Source organism: Aulostomus chinensis, chromosome 7, assembly GCF_037954235.1.
Source record: "Aulostomus chinensis isolate RoL2024-O1b breed Wild chromosome 7, RoL_Achi_v1.0, whole genome shotgun sequence".
Lineage (NCBI taxonomy): Eukaryota > Metazoa > Chordata > Actinopteri > Syngnathiformes > Aulostomidae > Aulostomus > Aulostomus chinensis.
In genome coordinates this window covers 4,506,488-4,528,436 of record NC_141326.1, presented here as the reverse complement: position 1 = coordinate 4,528,436, position 21,949 = coordinate 4,506,488, and the positions used below count along the sequence as shown (strand labels likewise).

Genomic DNA, 21,949 nt, shown 5'->3' with positions numbered 1-21,949 from the left:
TGGCATGCTAAGTGTCATTCTCCCAGAAACCACCAATGGTTCTGACTAATCAGCACCCTTGGTGCATGGATACAGAGTGTCCATATAGTCTTGATTCAGGTGTGACAAGAGTGAGACTGTTTAAAACCACAAAGCTGGCTCCTGCAGGTTAGCATAGAGGCTGCTATGGCATCAGTTCTATCAGAACTGCAGAATACCGACATGTCTTCTTTGGCAGAAGAGCAAAGGACGCCAGTTGAGACTTCTCACGGAAATGACATTTTCACATTTATACCGCCTTCATCATTGGTTTGCTCACTGACTGATTGAAGTTAGCACATGATTGACGGATGGTTCATCCACTCACCTGCCAAGTATTCCAATGCCTGCACTTTTCCAAACAGAAATGACTTCTCTGATGTTCTTTGAAACAAACCATCTTGCTCAAGGTTGAGTGTTAAGATATTGTAAGAAATATATTCAAATTAGTAATGCTGCGAAATGTAGCAATGTTACTGCCAAACACAGTCAAGGCAACGTGTTTTGCTAGGCTATCTTCGTATCATCTGCTGGCATCCACAGCTGCCATGGCACTCTTTGATGAGACACTACCCTGCTACTGACAGGCAAACGCAGACTGATTGAAGTTTGTTATGGTGTTAGAAATAAAACCTCACTCACTGCCTTCATATGTTTCTGTGGTTAACCTTGTCAAGCAAGTCCTTAGGGGATCTCAATTGCATATGCTGATACATTTTCATTTATATTTTCACATAAAACAGGTTGAGGTGTGAAATAATGGGTTTTGAAATAGGACGTTAAATGAATTCATATTTAAGCTGGTGTGACCTTAAAAGAAGCAACTTCAAAGACCAAGCCTGTAGGCCTAAACATTTCCCAGCTGGGGTGGAGACAGCAGGATGTTTACTGTCAGTGGTATGTGCGAGTGTTATTTACTATGAGGATCCTTGATCCTTCCATACACTCCCTCGTACACTACCTAGCTCATTGATGAAATGATAATTCAGTTTAAGTGAATGCTGTTTGCATATGATTAGCTACCTACTCTTGTTACACTACTTAACCACATGCTCACTCCAGTAAGTGAGAGCGGGAACACAAAATTAAGGCATATGTGGGCATCCTTTTTTTTATCAAACATTTCAGAAGGGCACTTTCCCTTCCTCAGACATCTTCATAAGTGCCGGTGGTAATAATGAGAGAGCAACTCTGTGGGCTGTTTTAGTTTGTGACTGCAAGTGAGCAGCGGAGAGGAGTTGCTGTCTGACTTTGTTTGCATTCAGATGAACATGGGTGATTAAAAATGGTGCAGCATGCCAGGGGAAACAGACTGCAATTATAGCAGAGAAAAGATGCACACAAAACCTTGTTAAAATCTGATAAGCCCAAGATTCGTCCTTGTTTGCCTTTTTTGTCAAGGCTGGATATTAAGATCACAAATCCAAGTGTAATACAACTAGTGGGACAATCAAGACAGCGAGTAGATAGGTATTCTTCGATCAGAGGGTTTAGAATTTCAATAATTTAATTTCCTATAGACTTACAGTATAATTGCAAGTGCACACTGTTTGGAACTTAATCACAACAAGTAGGCATGGCCAGTCTTCATTACCAGAGCAAAGATGTGAATCTACCTGGCTTCTCATTAATCATGGCCAAAACTAAGAACAAGGGCCGAGCAACGTTGGCTGCTACTAAGGACTCATGATGCACACTCTACCCAATGATGTTCCATCCTTGTTCCGTCTTTTGTTTACTTTTTATCTCTTGACCCCCCACCCTTATTCTTGCCAAAATAAGATTTATCTGTCTGATTTTCCCTTAAATTGCTCAGATTGTATTAAATTTTGTCCTTGGTGTTGATGTGCTGGAATCAGAAACAAGCAGTGAATTTGATGATGCCAAATTGTGATGGCTATAGATGACTCAGTCAGTACAGCTCCTGAACAGGTCTTGAGGGGTCCCAGTCTACAGTGCTTACTGCCAAACATATGTGGTCTACGGGAGGATAACCAGCGAACCAATGACGGCGTCATGGGAACCGAAGGCTAATTGATGTATGGGGGGAGCAGAAGCATGTTGTCCAGTCACACAGAAAAGCTGCTTGGTTCTGACTGAAAGGAGTCAGAACACATACAGTAGCTGCAGACGAGTGAGTGGCCACCACCATGAGTGGCTACATTTCGTCTGTGAGCATCAGAACTACACCACAGAGCAATAAAATGAGGTGGCCCGGTTTCATGTTTTCTTTAACATCATGGATGGATGGGTGTGTGGGTGAGATGGCACCAGGGTGCATTACAGAAAGAAGGTAAGCCTGTAGAGGCAGTGTGATGCTTTAGGCAATGTTTTGCTGGGAAACCATGGGTCTTAAGTAAGTTTCCTTATTTGTTTACTCCAGTATTTCACTCGCACTTGTCAATCACATTGTAGAGAAAAACAAATCTTTTTGATTCCTGGGTTGTCATGTTTCCTCTATGACAAATTATGTCCATAATCTGGTTTTGATCACTGTTTCCTACAGGGTGTCCAGTATAAGCACGACATTATGTCCTCTTCTGAATGATAGGAAAGTTTTTCTTCTCAAAACCTTCTCCAAACTTTCTCCAAGTGAACCAAAGAGCACAGGCACACACATTTTTCGTACGGATGCTCCTGTAAATGTGCATGAGCAGTTCAGTTCTGGTTCAGCTCAGGTCACTACAGGTCAGTGTAAACAGTTGTGTAATTGTACTTTTTTAAAATTATTTACGCGTGTTTCTTTTAAAATGAATCATATTTCTCATCATAAGCCGAATAGGTCATGTTTTGTGATGTGAAGACATAGGAGAGCCCACCACCATGGTGCTTATTTTGTCAGATTCCAGGGAAACTCCCCCAACTGAGTGTGCAAAGATATGTGTGCTGGAAACCTTCTATGATGAGAAACATGTAGAAAATCTAAAAATTGTGTAATATGATTTTTTTTGTGTGTGTTTTAACATTTTTTATAAAACATATGTAAGAAGTACCAAGTTGAATGATGGCATATCTGGATAGCACAGACTGTCCTGGAGACAAACAAGATGTAGCATGTAGAGATTGAGCTTATAAAGACCAGGATAAAGCTCACCCCAAAATCAGCTTGGGTCCCTGAGGGCTAATAAAGCAAGAGATGAAAGCCTTAGTTTTCAGCTGCTGAAAGTTAATATTGTGGTTACAATGGTTCTCATAAGATCAACTGAAACATGTCTGTGGTATAACCATTATCAGCTCTCTGAGGATGGGGGGCAAAAGTCAAAAGGAAACACCTTGTCATGGATTTCTTCCTCTATTCTCAAAGATTTGGGGGGGGGGGGGGGGTGTTCACACCCTGGACAGGTCGCCAGTTCGTTGCAGGGTGATGGACACAGTAATGATCGATCCAATATTTTAGTTGTGATAGTTTACATTGTTTGTGTATACTCTAAGAGTTCGGCGTAGGCAACTGGACTTCTTTTGGTGCAGAAGACATTTCACCTCTCATCCAAGAGGCTTCTTAAGTTCTGAAGGAAGGTGAGGAAGTCCAGTTATTTAACCACTAGGGGGATCATCCAGGGGCTTGGCCAGAGTATTGTTAGCACCCTTGTTAGCCTGTGAGTCATCTCAATCACGAAGGGCCAGGTGAGTGGCTCGTCGAGAGTCGTTAACCCCAAACCTGAGACTGGGGTTGTCAGGGTTTCGATGGGGATGGAGCACTGCAGGTGGCTGATAAGTGATGCCGTAGACCCCCACCTCTGTTCAGTGAGGGTCTCTTAAAATGAACATAGAGGCCTCCTTGACACCTCTCAACCAATCTGTGTGTGTATATATGTGTGCACCTGCCTTGTTAGGGGTGCAGGTTGCTTTCAAAGAAATTCACATTTTAAATAAGAGTAAAAATGCTGCTCATTCCTTTTGGGCCTGGTATTTATCAGTCTATTGCATAAATTCTTTGTGATGCCTCAAGATGGGAATGCACTAATACTGCGCCTGATCACACCTCTTTTTAAGATCAACACACCCATGGGCATTGTGTGTGTGTGTGTGTGTGTGTGTGTGTGCGTGCGTGTGTGTGTGGGGGGGGGGTGCTGTAGGTGTGTGAGTGAGAGAGAGTTGCCTGTTGGCTGTGTTCTAGCATTCCTGGCCTAGTAGGAGGATGCTGTACGGGCTGTAAGTCACGGTGAAATGCAAGATAAGCCAGAGCCTTAAGGGAGAGATCACTGAGCTGGCCCTCATTATTTCTATATTCTTTAATATTCATTCTCGCTATCTCCATTTTCTCCGTCTTTCACTGATTTACGGTGGGAGCCTAAGACAAAAAGGAACGCAGAAAGAAGCACACAGCAGACTAAAATGGTACACAAACTATCTCAGTGTGACAAAGAAAACTAGTAGCTTTCCAGGTGCTGAATTTAGCAGAACTGCAAAGGATCTCCATCCAGATGATGAGAAATGATTTGATATGAATTAGACTGCAGTGGCACCATAGCTTTAACTATACACAGTTTAGCAGAGTGACATGTCAGCTGCTAAACTGTTCGTGACTGATCTATTTTGTAAGTGCCAGCTTATCATAATCAGCTCTCACACATTTTTAAGCTGGTGATTCAGCACTATCTATGAACCTCCAGTTAATAATTTTTTGAATATCACTGCTGCATTGAATAACTGCTCTTTTGGCAGCTTTTTCCAGTGCTTAAATTACAAAAACACTCAAAGAATTGTTTTCTTTTCTTTCTTTAAAAATTGTCAGTGACATCTCACTCTGTTATCAGTAAGAGCATTCAATGGGCACGTAATGTGTTGTAATTTTCTAGCTGTTAGTTGAAAAAAAATTGTACACACAGAGAAGAAGTCAAAATTCAGTTGTTAAAAAAATAATAAAGGGCTGGACCTCCACAATAAACACAATTTCTGTTATTAAAATACATTGATTTATCTGAGATGTCGACAGAGTTTCAACAGAGTTTCAACAAACACAGTTTCATCAGTTAAATCAAAAGCTTGTCATTCTCCTGAGTAGGTGTGGAACATAATTGCGCAGCTCACCCTTCAATAGATTGCTACGTGGATAAGAACATTCCGATTTTATGTCAGGTCTCTGAGGTACTGCGTTTTCTCAGATATTTGTTTGAGTTGAAGTTATTGTATGCATGTCTCATATCGCCCCGAAAGTTCTTCAGGCAATTAAGTTTTTTGAGAAACATACAGTAATTGCTGCCGTGGGGTGATGACTTTCTAGTGAAGATGGTGTTACGTTTTGATCCAGCATGTAATTAAGAAGCAGGTTGTCCGGACGCAAGGTGACTTTAAGAAGAGACAAGAGTCTTGTTTGTGGGTAGGTGTTGGTGAAGGGAAGATTGTGTTTTCCAATGGATCGCAGACGAAATACAGCACATCCTCTCAATCTCAAATTGCTTTAGAATTATCCACACAGTTATGTTTGGTAATCAGGGGATATTTAATATGTAATTGAGTGAAACATGGAGCCCAAAGCAAGGAACATCAAATCTTTACCGATCCTGTAGCAGCATAAAAATTGACATTCGATGTTCTTATTATAATGCTTATGCCATATACTTAAATATTTCTATATCTCTCTTTCTATTTCTATCTATCTATACATACATACATACATATACACATACATATCCATCCATTCTGCATAGGTTCTCTCTGGTACTCCAGCTTCCTCCCACAGTCCAAAGACATCAAGAGGGGACCAGGTTAATCCAGACTCTAAATTGACTGTAGGTGTGACTGTGAGTGTGAATGGTTGTCTGTCTCTATGTGTTGGCCCTGCCATGGACTGGTGACTCATCCAGGGTGAACCCCACCTCTCACCTGAAGGCTGCTGGAATAGGCTCCACCCCCCAATGACCCTTAACAGGATAAGCAGAAGAAAATGGATGGATGGACAGATGAATATCTATATATATCTACTGTATATAGATATATGGACACAAGATAATGTAGATCATGTGTTTCATTTTGTCTCTTTTATGCTGCATTTACTTTCCATTTGGATGGAAACATAGCTAGATGACACTGAATATGGTTTCTCTGGATTAAACCATCATCATTGTTTTCAGAATTGCAGTTCATAATAAGTATCATGCAGAGTGCATATAGTGTATGTGTGTCTGTATGCATCATGAGCTTACTGAGCATATTCAGCTGCCCACCACTGGATTGCTTCCCCTCAGAAAGGGAAATAGCACACTTCAAGGCAGACTGTATTGTTCAATGTAAAGTGGTAAATTTGCAATTTTATTGTTTTAGATCATTTTGGAACATGTAAACTCTCAGTACGTGGCAAACGGATCGAAATAACATCTGTTTCAAAACTTGAAAAGAGGTAATTTGCTGTCGTGTTAATGCTGTAACAAAGAAAAATCTTATAGTTGAGTCTAAAAAAAACATTGTTAACACACATCATTAAGAAGATAAGGATGAGTGGTGCCTTGGGGTTCTTTTTGTCTACACGTTGAATTAAATCCTCCAAATGGTGAACTGCAAAGGGCATGCAGCATTAATACACTGTCTAATAAGTATGTAATTGTTCAGAATCACCATCAAACATTGTGTTAGAATCCACAGCAGAACCACCTGCCATAAAATTGGAAATTAAGCCTGCAATGTTAGGATAATATTTGTAAAAATGTTTGTTGTTGTTGTTGTTGTTGTTGTTGTTGTTGTTGTTGTTGTTGTTGTTGTTGTTGTTGTTGTTGTTGTTGTCATTGTCGTTGTCGTTATTATTATCTCGCCTTTCGGGTGAGAGGTTTCCTCCTGGACAGGTCACCAGTCCATCACAGGGCCAACACATAGAGACAGACAACCATTCACACTCACAGTCAATTTAGAGTCATCGTCGTCTTCCGCTTATTCCTACATTAAGGGTCGTAGGGGGCCTGGAGCCTATCCCAGTGTCAACGGGCGAGAGGCGGGGTTCACCCTGGACAGGTCGCCAGTCCATCGCAGGGCCAACATAGAGAGACGAACAACCATTCACACTCACAGTCACACCTACGGTCAATTTAGAGTATCAATCAGCCTAGTCCCCAATTGCATGTTTTTGGACTGTGGGAGGAAGCTGGAGTACCAGAGAGAACCCACACAGACACGGGGAGAACATGCAGACTCACACAGAAAGATCCCGTGCTGGTGCCGGGGCTAGAACCTGGAACCTTCTTGCTGTGAGGCCACAGTGCTAACCACTGCACCACCGTGCAGCCCTCAATTTAGAGTATCATTCATTATTATTATTATTATTATTATTATTATTATTATTATTTGATAGCTATAAAACTTAAAAACAAAAAACTTATCACCATGGTTTGTTGAACTGTATAAGGTTAGGAGCTCTGTGGGTTGTTAAATGAGCACCAGCTCACTGGATGTTTCTATACATCAAAGGAAGATCAGTGGATTTAGCGGATGCATGCAGTAATGTTACTATGCATGAAGTACAACCACACTGGCAAACTGACAACTCCCTGCAGAGAATCACAGGAAAAAATACCATGTGGTCGCTAACAATACATATTTCACTCTTGTGGGTTACCTGATGATAAGCAGCTCCGTATTTGATTTGATGGAATCGGTTGGAGTGACAGTCAAGATTGAGTGCTGTTGGGGGTTGGTGGGTTGGTGGGATGGGGGGGGTGTCTTTTTGATCTCTTAAACTTTAGATGAAAGATTCTGCCGTCAGAACCTCCTTCTTGGTAAAAATCTTTCAAATGTTATCTTTGCAGATATAAAACCCTAGTCCTGTAATAGCGGGCCTTATACAGTGTTATGTGATAGGAAGCTCTGGGTAAAATACAATTAAGCGAGAAAATACATTTTCAAAGGCAGCCTCCTCTCTGATGCCAGGTGGTTCTTTGAGATGGTGTTCTCTCACTCCTTTTTACGAGGCTGATTAACCTCCACTGGCATAGAAACAGCAGCTATCAGCTCAAACACACCCATGCGGCCAACTTCGACATCACTCATTACTGATTCCCATCTCCTCCATCATGGGGACTTGACATTTAGTTACAAGACCGAAAATTGTCCACAAAACACGTCAAATAAAAATATGAGTACCTCACAGATGAGTGAGAAATCCAGTATGCGGGGTTCTTCTTGAACAGAAAGAGGATGTTCTATCAATGTGAGGCAGAAACTGCAGATAGCAGTGTTATGTGTAGATATTTTTCGGTTAATCTGATGTAACATTGTATTGTGTTTGGGCTTTTAGAGTGGAATTAACAAGATGCTTAACACTAAAACATTTATTTTGAGTATACATGTCACGTAACTTCAAGGAGGGAATTACAGTGACTTAGTTATCAGAGTTTGACAGCATGTAATTTGAAAGGGCATGAACATGATTAGATATTTACTTTTTAAATCCAGTTACTGAAGTACACGCCCAAGTCTAATAACCTGGAAAACACAGTGGGGATGGTGAATGCTGATGGTGGAATAGACGATCAACCCTAAAAATAAACACAGCGAGTTTGTGGAACATTCTCCACAAACATTTATGGGCTCCCTGGGAGGTTGCCGCGTGGAAGAGGCTTGAATGTCAAACTTGAGGAAACAAAACGTTCAAAAACATGTGCCATCGTCCTTGTTTCGCGTCTTCAGTGAGGGATCCTGGTGTCCCTAATCCATGTTGTGGAGTCATTCCTACCATGAGCCAGAACTCTGAAGAAGGACACGGGTGTGTTGTGGTGCGGCTGGTAAGTGGGGTAAGTTGCGTTTGGTCATTGTTGTCTGACTTCAAAGCTGCCAGCTCACCATGCTGTCGTCTGAAATCCCCCAAAACCTGACAACATTAGAACACCATCAAACACTTTCTGGTTGCTTTTGAAATGCCACTGACACTGTTTGGCAGTGCAATTTGCAGGTTCTAAAGAGTGCACCGATGTTATTGAAATAAATCTGAGGCTTGTAATGGGAATGGAAATGAACACATCTTTCATGCTTTGGCTTAGAAGTAAGACTTGAATATTGAGATGGAGCCTTGTTTCCCTGGAGAGTAGGTTGTTGACTTTGTAGCTCTCCCTCAGTGTCTTGTCATTTTCTTTCCCCTCTCTTCTTTTCTCCCCTCCTATTTTTCTCTCCATTCTTCTCTTATTCAGTTCTTCCAGATGGCGGAAAAACAATTCTGTCCAGAGGGAGGATTTTAGAATGTCTGCAGTGAGAGATAAAAGAAGCCAAACTAAACAGTCACAAAGGTTAAGTGTAATAAATGAGTGCTTTGATAGAGTTCACTCTATTAATTTTATAGTCAGGCAGTGCTAACTGCGGACTTCTTCTCTTACACGTTTCTCATGATGGAGGAGAGACAGATAAATGAGTTGAAGTCAGACACTCAGCCATTGTTTGTTCAAGGCAAAGGGGTGAGAAGGGTGAAGGAGAAGGTAGATGCTTCAAAGCAGGCAGCAGTCTTCAACTAAGTTTTGTCTTTTTTAAATAGCATCTATTTCACATCCTGATAAATTGAGACACCTGAACAACAAGTGGAGTAACAGAACAATACACAGTCAATACAGATGAGGCTTGTTGTGATACTTAAATTGAACCAAACAACAAAAGTTCTCCAGGATGACCTACAGTGGCATTCAAGTGTTTCTTCCTGCGGGAAGGTGTAGTTCGTATGTCAGAAAAAGATACTTGAACAATGCCCCCAGCTGTGAACATGACAACGCTTGTTTTAGAGTGTATCATTTGAACCAAACAAAAGTTTGGAATAAGATCGCTCTCACTTTCATGCTGATCCAAGGAAGCGGGTAATGCCTTTACACCTGATAGCAGTTCTCATGGCCCGTCGGACACGTTGCGTGTGCCAGGCTGCCTCTATCGTTTCCCAGGCAGGAATCCCCATATCAACCCCATACTGATGCTGCCCTTCTGCCCAACTTGGGTGTTCCCAGTATTGCAGGGAAGAGTATGCAGAGCTTGAGCTTTCTCTCTTGTACCGTTAATTCTGGACTATAAGCCGTGACTTTTTTTCGACGCTTCATGCCCCGCGGCTTATACTCCGGTGCGTCTTATATGGGGATTTTACCTTCACCCTGGGGTGTGGCGGGCAGCGGCAGCGGGCAGTAATTCCCTATTGTTCCTGATGGCAGCTCCAAGTACCGTACTTAGGGAAATTCCTGGCCAAATGTTATGGTAATTTCTGTAAAAAAAAAGTACTGTACTTGGAGCGTCCAGTCCATGCCGCGGTGCAGTGTAAAAAGAGCATCACACGATATTTTCAGTCATTTGTACTCACCCTCAAGATGGAGAGCAGAAGAAGGAATGCTTATGATGCAGCTTTCAAGTTAAAGGCAATCAATCTGGCGGTGGCAGATGGAAATAGAGCTGCAGCACGTAAGTTTGGCATAAACGAATCGATGGTGACACGCTGGAGGCGGCAACATGACGAACTGACCCAATGCAAAAAGACGACAAAAGCTCTCAGAGGTCATAATAGCAGATGGCCCGGACTTGAAAACGCTCTGGAAGACTGGGTCAACACGCAGAGAACGGGCGGCCGAGGTGTTTCCGCCGTGCACCGCGGCTTATTTACCGGTGCGGCTTATACGTGTACAAAGTTGATTTTTTCCCTAAAATAAGCGTCTGCGGCTTATATAACGGTGCGCTCTATCGTCCGGAATTTACGGTAGTTATTTTCTTGCTTTTCTGTATTTTGCATGCTCTGTCAAGGTTTCTGTTGTAAAGTCTGCATCAAAGTCCTGATGTTGTTCACATGTATTTTCTTTTCTTTGCCCAGGGAGCTTGAATCCCATTTTTCCTTGTATTGTAGTGTTGGAAGCCAACAGTTATTCTCCTGGGACCTTTCTGACTTTGGCCCAGTCAGATGTGCTCTTTCAATATGAATTTCCTCTTTCATGTCCAGTTTATCTCTCATCTTTTTTCTCAAAAACTCAACAATGAATGATTAAATAACTGAATTGCACCTTCAGTCACAACCTTCAAGAGCTTTACATTTCCCTCCGATTGTCTCTGTCAACTGACCGTGGATAAGCACCCTGGTCAGGACAATTTGTTAGTCCTCATTTTCAGCAGACTCATCCGTATCCATTCTTATTTTCACTTCTCCAATGCCTTCTCTCATTTTGCTCCTCTCTGCAATGCTCCAAAATTCCCAGCAGTTTCCACACAGAAATCTCTGATTTCTTTGGATATTCCCGAGAGGTCCCGAAGCACCTTCCACACTGCCATTGGTGGATTGTTTGTGTTCTTTCTTTCTGCTTTAACATCCTTCTCTTTTTAAGCCTTCAAAGAAAAGCCTTTAAGTTATCGGCTGTGCTTTTTGTTTTTCAAACTCTGGAAATCTAATGATAATATATTCAAATAATTTCCACAATTGCTTGTAGCATGAATGAATATCAGCCCCTGCTTTTGGCAGACATCTTCCTTTCTACCCTCCTACATATTTGGACAGTTCAGCTTTCATTCGTAGCTGGTTGAGAGGGCTGCTCATTGTTTCCAATTAAATGTACATAGTTGGCTCCACCTCAACTCTGAAGAAGTAATGCAGGAGGGAAAAACACCTTGTGTGAGCTAAAGATACAGATTTGTGAGTACTTGAAAGGCAAAATACAAAATAAATGGTACGACATATTACTTGTAAAAGACAATGATCCTGTCTGTAGGAAAATTTTACGTGATGAAAGATTTCTTCGGACACAAGATACTGGCTGCAGACTCATCCCTGATTCTGCAGCCCAGTTCCACAGGACACTACTGGAGATCCACCACAGATGCACAAGGTTTGCTGTGAGATGAGGATGAATCAGCTCCCCCAGAACATCTGTGTCTGACCCCTCATAAAAAGTCCTGCTAGTAATGTCGGGCACTACCAGTAATACTGGAACTGGAACATCCACCACAGATGTGACCTTCACATAGTCAAAACACATTGATGCATCTGGACGACACAGGTGCTGTGTCAGCTTTGTTATCAGTAAGTGTTCTACAACAAATTCTGTTTATAAAAGAATTACGAAAAGCATCACAGGTTCAGGGGCAGCACGGTGGAGCAGTGGTCAGCACTGTCGCCTCACAGCAAGAAGGTTCCAGGTTCTAGCCCCGGCACCAGCACGGAATCTTTCTGTGTGAGTCTCCATGTTCTCCCTGTGCCTGTGTGGGTTCTCTCTGGTACTCCAGCTTCCTCCCACAGTCCAAAGACAGCAAGAGGGGACCAGGTTAATCCAGACTCTAAACCAGGCATGGGCAAACTACGACCCGGGGGCCACATGTGGCCCATTAAACTTTTTAATCCGGCCCGCCGAACTTGAAGAAATTAAATAAATAAACCTTGTTAATGTTTTATTTTTCCTGCAATTCTGATGTATTCCCACTAGATGGCGCACTCTAGATACATTGACTTTGTTGAGGTTTCACCTATTACGGTACTCCATGTTTGCGCTTTGCTCTTTGACCCTTCAGTAGCCCTTCTATAAAGATGAGCGGACCTAAGAAGAGGAAAGTGGACAGAGAATGTCGAGTGTTCAATAAGGAGGGGACAACTAACCATTTTTTTCACTAAACATCGATCGTCTGCTGTGTGCCTGATATGTCACGAAACTGTGGCAGTTTTTAAAGAGCCGTCACTTTACCACAAAGCACGCTAGCTATGCTAGCAAGCTATCGACGAAAGAATGGGAAGCTACTGCTCAGAGGTTGGTGGCTAATTTACAGGCTCAACAAAAAAATGTTCACTGCCAAACTGCCATTCAGGAGTCAAGTACCAAGGCCAGTTTTATGCTTTCATTCACTGACAAAGGCCAGCAAGTCTGAAGGCGAGTTTTTAAAAGAATGTATGGTGGAGACAGCAAGTGTCTTGTGCCCAGAGAGCAAAGACAAATTTGAAAAAAATCAGTTTATCACGCAGGACAGTGACCCACCGTGTGGAACGAATAGATGAAGATCTCACCAGCAACTTAAATAAAAAGGCGGAGTCATTCATGTTCTATTCGTTAGCGCTGGATGAAAGCAACAATGTTAAAGACACTGCACAGCTCCTCATTTTCATCCGAGGGATTAACGACAGTTTTGAAATAACAGAGGAGTTTTTGACAATGGAGTCTCTGAAAGGACAAACGGGAGAAGACTTGTGTGACCGGGTGTCTGCTGTCATCGAAAATATGAAGCTCACTTGGAGTGAACTTATCAACGTCACCACAGATGGATCTCTGAATTTAACGGGGAAAAACGTTGGCCTGCTAAGGAGAATCCAGAATAAAGTCAAAGATGAAAATCCTGACCAGGATGTTATTTTTCTCCACTGCAACATCCACCAGGAATCGCTATGTAAATCGATTTTACAGCTGAATCATGTTGTGAATCCTGTCGTGAAACTCGTCAAGTTTATACGCGCAAGAGGACTTCAGCACCGTCAGTTCATTACGTTTCTGGAGGAAACTGATGCGGATCACCAGGACCTGCTTTATCACTCCTGAGTCCGCTGGTTGAGTTTGGGCAAAGTGTTTCAATGAGTGTGGGAGCTCAAAGAGGAGATTGGTGCATTTTTGGAGTTACAGGGAAAGGCTGACGAATTTCCTGAGCTGAGCAACAAGAGCTGGCTTTGTGACTTTGCGTTTGCTGTGGACGTATTTTCACACATAAATGAGCTCAACGTGAAACTACAGGGGAAGGATCAGTTTGTGCACGACATGTACACAAATGTGAAAGCCTTCAAATCCAAGCTGGTTTCATTCTCCAGGCAAATTTTAAATAAGTCGTTAACTCATTTTCCTACACTCGCCATGCTGAAAGAGGCCGGCGCAAAAGTGAAGAAATACAGCGGGTCACTAGATGCGCTGCACGGAGAATTCTGGTTTTCTGATTTTGGAAAAATTGACAGGTCACTTCAGTTGGTGGCCTGTCCCCTGTCACAAGACCCCGAAACAGCTCCAGCGGAGCTGCAGCTCGGACTGATCGACCTTCAGTCCGACCCAATCTTGAAAGACAAGTTCATCTCTCTGAAACTAAATGACTTTTATGCTTCAATCAGTGAAGCCGCATTTCCAAATCTCCGGAGGACAGCGCAGCAGATGCTGGCATTGTTCGGCTCGACCTACGTGTGTGAACAGGCGTTCAGCGTCATGAACATCAACAAGGCCAGCCACAGATCCCAATTAACAGACCAGCACCTCAGATCCATCCTGAGAACTGCTACAACTAAACTAACTCCAGACTTTGATGCGCTGGCTTCAAAGGGAGACCAACAGTACTGTTCCCACTGAAATGAAAAGTTGCTCCGTTGTATCATGTGAAAAAATGCCTGAGAAAACAATCAGTTCAATAAGCCTTATATGTTACATGTCAGTTCTGTTAAGGAGCGCACATAGGTGGTGCGCAAATGAACGCACGTTCTCAAAATAAACAATGCACACCAGATCAAATATAACGTGCTCTGCAGACTGGCCGTTATCGATGTTCCGTTCTTGTGCTGATCGTTGTTGGCTTTTGACACTGGAGACACAAACTGAATAGAAGGAGCAGGATAAGCACGTCTGCATCTGTTATACAGTCAGGAGGAGAGTGATGACGACGATGATATCTTGAGGGTAACAGAACTTTCAGTGCTTTAAAATAGAAATTGTTAGGAACATGAAAGTTATTTTTTATTCATTTAATTTTCAGTGTTTCAAGACTCATTTCAATATTATATATATATATATAATTGGATACTCTAAACTGACCGTAGGCGTGACTGTGAGAGCCAATGGTTGTCTGTCTATATGTGTTGGCCCTGCGATGGACTGGCAACTCGTCCAGGGTGAACCCCGCCCCTCGCCCAAAGGCTGCTGGGATAGGCTCTACCCCCTCTGTGACCCTTAACAGGATAAGCAGTAGAAAATGGATGGATGGATGGAACACAGGTTCACTCCCAGACCCAGGTCAAGGCCCTGGGGTCCAGATCAGCTCTTAACCCTACAGACAAGTTATGAGGATAAGACCAAGAAAGTTGAAGCAATGGATACCAGATGAAATTCTTTACCACCGTCTGGACCCTTTCAGATCATGTTTCTATTACTTTTTTTTTCTGTTCTGAGTTTAATTCTTGGATAGATTTTGTAGCTGGGCTCCCACCTAACCAGCGCCTTGTCTTCTATTCTGTTTTAGCACCTCTTGTTGGTGCCTATCTCATCGTCCAGTTGTTTCTTTCAGTCTTCATCAGATTGTTTCATGGATTTGGTTTCCTGTAAGTATTTACATTTTGCAAACCAAGCACCCAGAATCACTGTTTTGAGGTAAACCATGATATTCTGTTTGCTGGTTGAGGTGATGAAACCATTATACCCAAAATGGCTAGATGTTTCATTGAAGCTTTTTCCTTTTTTTACTTAAATGAACATGTTTTAACAATACACGTAACTGTTTTTATGGGTTTTTTTTAGAAATGTTTTTGAATGATCTGAATAAACTGGGATATCTGCTGTATCTACCAGCCTGTCAGGTGCCCTCAAATCAGGGCTCACCGAACGAATGGTAAATGGACTCAAATTCAATGGTGCTTTTCTACCTTAAGCAGTCAAAACACTTTTCAGTGATTTCTCATTCACACTCTCTCTCTCTCTCTATCTCTCTCTCTCTCTCTCTCTCTCTCTCTCTCTCTCTCTCTCTCTCTCTCTCTCTCCTCTCTCTCTCTCTCTCTCGACCCCTCTCTTTGATGATGGAGGTTTCCTTGTAAGGCACCAACCTACTTATTAGGAGCAATTAGGGGTTCAGTATCTGGCTCAAGGACACTTTGACTCAGAGGTGTGCGACTCCTCTGCTGTGCTGTCTGTTATGTTATCATCCTGTCATATTTTATGCATTTTTAGTATTGTTTTTCCATTGGAAATGTTACATATGCTGTGAGGTCAGCACGGTGGTGCAGTGGTCAGCACTGCCGCCTCAAGAAGGTTCCATGTTCTCCCTGTTCCTGCGTGGGCTCTCTCTGGTACTCCCACAGCCCAAAGACATTCAAATGGGGACCAGGTTAACTGAATAATCTAAATTGACTGTAGGTGTGACTGTGAGTGTGAATGGTTGTCTGTCTCTATGTGTTGGCCCTGCCATGGACTCGCAACTCGTCCAGGGTGAACCCCGCCTCTCGCCCAAAGGCTGCTGGGATCGATAGGCTCCACACACCCCCCCCCCCCCCCCCCACAACCATTAACAGGATAAGCAGTCGAAAATGGATGGATGGATAGATGGATATGCAGTGAGACTCATTAGTCCAGAGTTTTGTTACAAGCAAGCATTCACAATGCCAGTGATGCACATTCTCTCTCTTTCTCTCTGCCGCTCACACACACAATTGAAACTACGATTGTTGAAATGTGAGCATGTTCTTCTTGTTAATTCATGGGTTGTTCAGAAATAGGTCAATGTGAAAATGGGCTGATCCTTACAAGCGTCATTAGCCTACAATTTTCAATGTTTTAATGAATAACTACATTACTGCCTGAACCCAGAAATGGGGTTAACAATTCAGAAACATAAAATACAACTGTTGTTCCAATTAAGCAGATTTTTTTTTTTTTTTTTTGGGTGGGCTTTTTGTCACTACTTAACAGTCCCCCTCTTTTATCCTAGCAGCTGTCACATTACCTTACAGCAGGTGTCAGTGGTGGTGGTGGATATAATTAAGATTATATGCTCCTAAAAATCTATAGCGTAAAGAAACACATGCAAACTTGTTTGAGGCTTTCTTGTTTCTCTAACATCCCACATTACCTGACCTGGTAAAAATACATGGTTGAATGAGTAAATCGAAATGTTGACATGTATACAGTAGCTCAAACAATTCGTTCTCCAGTCTTCACCTTCAGCATAGGTTTTATCTGGAAGGTGACATAAAAGTATTGCAAAAATATGATGATATAGCACTTTCTTGAGTATTTAAGTGGTGGGATACAAACACATGGCACTGATACAGAAATGCACATCACTAAGCTTGGGTCAGTTTTTTTTTTTTTTTTGGTATGCCATTCTATTAGACTACAAAGTCACCCTGCAGCACACACACACACACACACACACACACACACACACACACACACACACACACACACACACACACACACACACACACACAAACACACTTACAACCACAGTTATTTCACCAGCTACTCTGCATTATCTGGGAATATTGGCTAATTATCTGTTTTTTGTTTGTGGAGTGCTAATGTTAGCAAATCTATTACAATTCAACATTTGTAGTCAGCCACACAAGGACAGCTGACAATGTCTTTATTATCACAGAACAATGAATGTGATTAATTTCACTTGGGTACCATAGTACGAAGACCACAGAAGGCACTTGGATGGGCTGGAGCTCCAGTGAGCTCTATCTGCTGACTTAGCACACTGTGCTCGCTCCCATTCATCCAGCATACACTCCAGCAGTCACATCCCTACATGGAAAGGAGGTGAAAGCAAACTGACACTGGCTACTTTTTGCATCAACTGAAAACATGGGGGAGGCATGGCAAGGCAAGGCAATTTTATTTGTGTAGCCCGTTTTCACAAACAGTTTGTCTCAAAGGGCTTCATATGGCATCATCCTCCGCTGAGGAAAAACTGTAGAGACTATGTAGTTTACCATATATTTAATTGAAATGCAGATGCATATTCATTCAAAGAAATGGCAGGGGTAAATTATGCCAATGCTCTTCAAAACTACTGTGTGGTAAAGTTCCAATCTCCAGGTGACACTGCGGCCAAACTGCTTGACTTACTGGAAAAAACAAAACAGTGGTGAACAATTAGAGTTTAACGGTGCACATAAAATCAACAATCTGGTACTGGTTGCACAAAAATGATGAAGGGAATCTGGTGTGTGTAATCGTACCGTGACAATGTGCATCTTCCTTCCAGCTAGACTGAACTGCAGAGGGAACAGATAACTGACACTTCTGTAAGGCTCTCAAAGGAGTCACAGTGTTGAAGAACAATCTAGAATCCTGTGCTGGTAAAATGCGCTCATTATTCTACGTTAGGTTTCGTAAGCATCAGTGTCTTAGCAAGAAAGGAATGCCGGCAAACAAGCTAGCGGCTGTAGCTTATTCCTCTTTTGTTACAACAAAGAAACTGAACAGAATTATGAAGCTGCAGTCTTAACACATGTATAACATTTCATTTCATTTTCAAGGAAAATTGTACCACAAAATGAATCTGATCATCTCTTATGTTTATTCCTGTTTGTGAATATATGTGTTTGGCAGTTTTTCAAATACATGCTCGTTTGTGGTGGTTCCTGTGGGCATTCAACACTGCAACATCAAGGCAGTTCCACTGGCTTCACCATTTAATGAGTTGGTTTAGCAGAAGGTTTGCAGCCTCTGCACTGATGACCGGAGCCGTGTTTTATGTTCAGAGAGCCACTGATCCACAAGCTGCTCAGAGATCTTGATAAATATACGCTCGCAGCTAAACCCATTCCTCTCTCTGAAAGAACCCCAATCAGTCCCCAGTCTGAACACAGGGATAAGACACTTCCAACAACTCTCATACATTTTGTATTATTTAGAAAAAAGCCATATTGTAGAGCATCAAAAATGATAGCCTTATGGAATATCCTTTCTGTTGCAAGGAAACTCCTGATCTCAAACAGAACTGGAAAAAGACAATTGCAAAGACTTATAAGTCACCATATGTCTGAGGCCCACTCCCCCTGCTCTGCACCATATGATTCACAAGCTCTACTAATTAACAACAGGTATGCAAATGCACGCATGCATTCTTTTTGGATCTCTCCCTCCAGAATGCTCAAAATTTAAAGGCCCATCAATGTGCATGCAAAGAGCCAATGATTAATAATGGAGGTGCAAATTTCCAAGGTTTGGGGCAGTCTTCATTAGCTTTGAATGGAGTGATGATGAGACAGGCGGGCCGAGATGAAATCCAGCCTTGCAACTGGGTTCCACTACATCATTAAATGCATCAGAGCTGAAGAAACAGTCACATTAATGACTTCACAATGCATAGCATGTAGTATGTTATATGTTATGCAGAGGATCATAAATATGTTGACGGGGGGGTGAATTTTGATCAGTGACTCTCACTGTAGCCTTGCTGAAACAGCCCCTCAGAATATTCTTCAATCCCTTCAGATGTCTGTTTTTCTCTGAACCATCTGTTTATACCTAGGAAATACTTGTTTTGCAGATCATGTGGCTACAGCTCAAATGATTCTTCACAGTGCAACATAAATCAACTAAAAACTGATTTTCTTTTACTTTTGTTGGTAATTTTTTCCAGATTTACTCATAACATCTGCCAATTCTGTGTCTCCTTTCCAGTTGAGTTTGATGATTGTGCTGGAAATGAGGATGTGGCATTTGAGGTGTCAGTCCCTGGCTTCCACGTCAACAGGGATTTGAATCTGGTTCCACTGGAAGATGACCTTTTCAGCGAACAGGTCATGTTCATCCACGGGCTCAGTGCACATGCAGATGACGTGGCCCAGGTGGACGTCCCTGGACTACCTGCTCATTCATCACACCGTCTCAGGGTGAGTCAGAAATAGGTTTCATAACACCTTCCTTTCATTCAGTTTAATTTGGATTGAGTTGGAGATATTCCTGAGTGAAAGAGCAAGTGACCTCTAAAGAGGTAAGCTATAGGCCGGTTCGCTTCTAAATATCCTATTCAGCAGAGTGAAAATGTAAATATGTACAAAAGATAACTCCTTATCTTCTTGATCTTCTATTTTTTCTTTATTAGTTATATATATTGTTTGTATTACTATTTTTGAGTTTGTGTTTCATTTCTATTTATCTTATTTTATCCATATCTTTGATACTCCATCCTTATTCATCTTCACTGTGAAATGGAGCACTGCAATCCAACAATATCCCTGAAGGGATTAATCAGGGATTTCTGATTCTGATTCTGATTTGATCATCAGTTGGAAGCAGATGGGAGGGAGGTAAACCACTGATCAGCTGACGCACAGCTGTTTCTGTCATTGTTTCAGAAAAAGAAAATAAAACTGAGTCAACCAGAGCTCTAAGAGTGTTACAAGTACACCTAAAAACCCTCAGCCAAGGAAAAAGAAAAAAGAAAAAAAGAACAGTTATTACATTTATTTAGGTAATTTATTTAGATCATAATTGTATATCACTTGGCGGCAGGGTGGTGCAGTGGTTAGCAATGTTGCCACACAGCAAGAAAGATGGACAATAAGATGGGCATACTACTTATACATAAGAGGTAGTTGATGAAGTGTAAGTGTATCCCCATCACTGCCATCAATGGCCTGCACTTGTGTGTGTGTGTGTGTGGGGGAGGGGGGGGGCATGAATGATCTGAGCACAGAAGGAAGCAGAAGTGGATTTTTATTACATGTTAGCATGAGGCTGTATCTATGCTACATACCCACTGAGTTGTTTTCCTCACCACTCTTCTTTTGAAACCACATGGTGTAATACATTCTGTTAATGGAAGACTCTCCAGAGCTTCTTTAAGATGTTGTGGAAGATCAATTAAGACCGGACAATTTGTTCCTCTTTCCTAACTGTGCTGAGTGGCTGTAGATTAACAAAGGAGTGTCCCTATGGAGATCAATTAATTGATTATGAATAAATGTTGAATTGTGTTGGTCAGAGAAGGAGCATGACATCATGACTCACTGATCCCAAACCACTGTAAATTATAATCTTCACAACAGGATGTCACTATATTTTACACACTGGCCCTTTAGTTCTGCAGCGCATTGTACTGTATTAGAACTCAGTTAAATGAAATTAAACTTTCGTAGTCGTCATCGTTGTCGTCCTCCGCTTTATCCGGTGGGTCCGGGTTGTGGGGGCAGCAGCCTCAGCAAGGAAGCTCAGACTGTCCTCTCCCCAGCCACTTCTACCAGCTCTTCCGGGGGAATACCAATGCGTTCCCAGGCCAGCCAAGAGATATAATCCCTCCAGCGTGTCCTGGGTCGGCCTCTGGGCCTCCTCCCGGTTGGGCATGCCTGGAAAACCTCCTGAGGGAGGCGTCCAGGAGGCATCCTCACCAGGTGCCCGAACCACCTCAACTGACTCCTCTCGACATGGAGGAGCAGCGGCTCTACTCTGAGTCCCTCCCGAATGACTGAGCTTCTCACCCTGTCTCTAAGGGAGAGCCCAGCCACCCTGTGGAGGAAACTCCGTCAATCTGCCACTCCATCCTATCCTCACTCGTGAACAAGACCCCGAGATACTTAAACTCCTCCACCTGAGGTAGGACCTCCCCCCCGACCTGGAGTGGGCAAACCACCCTTTTCCAGCTGAGGACCATGGCCTCAGACTTGGAGGTGCTGATTCTCATCCCAGCCGCTTTGCATTCGACTGCAAACTCTCCCAGCAAAAGCTGGAGGTCATGGCCCAATGGCGCTAAGAGAACTACGTCATCTGCAAACAGCAAAGACGACACCCTCCCGCCACGAACTCGACCCTCTCCACCACTCGGCTGCGCCTAGAAATTCTGTCCATGAAAGTTATGAACAGAACCGGTGACAAAGGGCAGCCTTGGCAGAGTCCAACCCTCACTGGAAACAAGTCCGACTTACTGCCAGCTACGCGGACCAGACTCTCACTCCTCCGGTAGAATGACCGAATGGCCCTTTCTAAAGGGTCATCCACCCCATACTCCCGGAGTACCCCCCACAGGGTGCTCCTGGGAACACGGTCGTAAGCCTTCTCCAGATCCACAAAACACATGTGGACTGGTTGGGCAAACTCCCATGCCCCCTCCAGCACTCTAGCAAGGGTGAAGAGCTGATCCACGGTTCCACGGCCGGGACGAAAACCACACTGCTCCTCCTCAATCTGAGGTTCGACTATCGCCCTGACCCTCCTCTCCAGTACCCTGGCATAGACCTTACCAGGGAGGCTGAGGAGTGTGACCCCCCGATAGTTGGAACACACCCTCTGGTCCCCTTTCTTACAGATGGGGACCACCACCCCAGTCTGCC

General features: G+C 42.9%; 1 protein-coding gene and 1 pseudogene across 1 annotated transcript in view; both read left to right on the top strand.

Moving 5' to 3' along the window:
* Window positions 1-21,949, top strand: part of cdh13 (cadherin 13, H-cadherin (heart)) — a 467,163-nt gene that overhangs the window by 158,540 nt on the left and 286,674 nt on the right. Inside the window, exon 3 of the mRNA XM_086208214.1 lies at window positions 19,302-19,513. Coding sequence (XP_086064340.1) covers window positions 19,302-19,513 — 212 coding nt within the window. The remainder of the gene's footprint in view (window positions 1-19,301; window positions 19,514-21,949) is intronic.
* LOC147258253 (general transcription factor II-I repeat domain-containing protein 2A-like) lies at window positions 13,086-14,252 on the top strand (annotated as a pseudogene).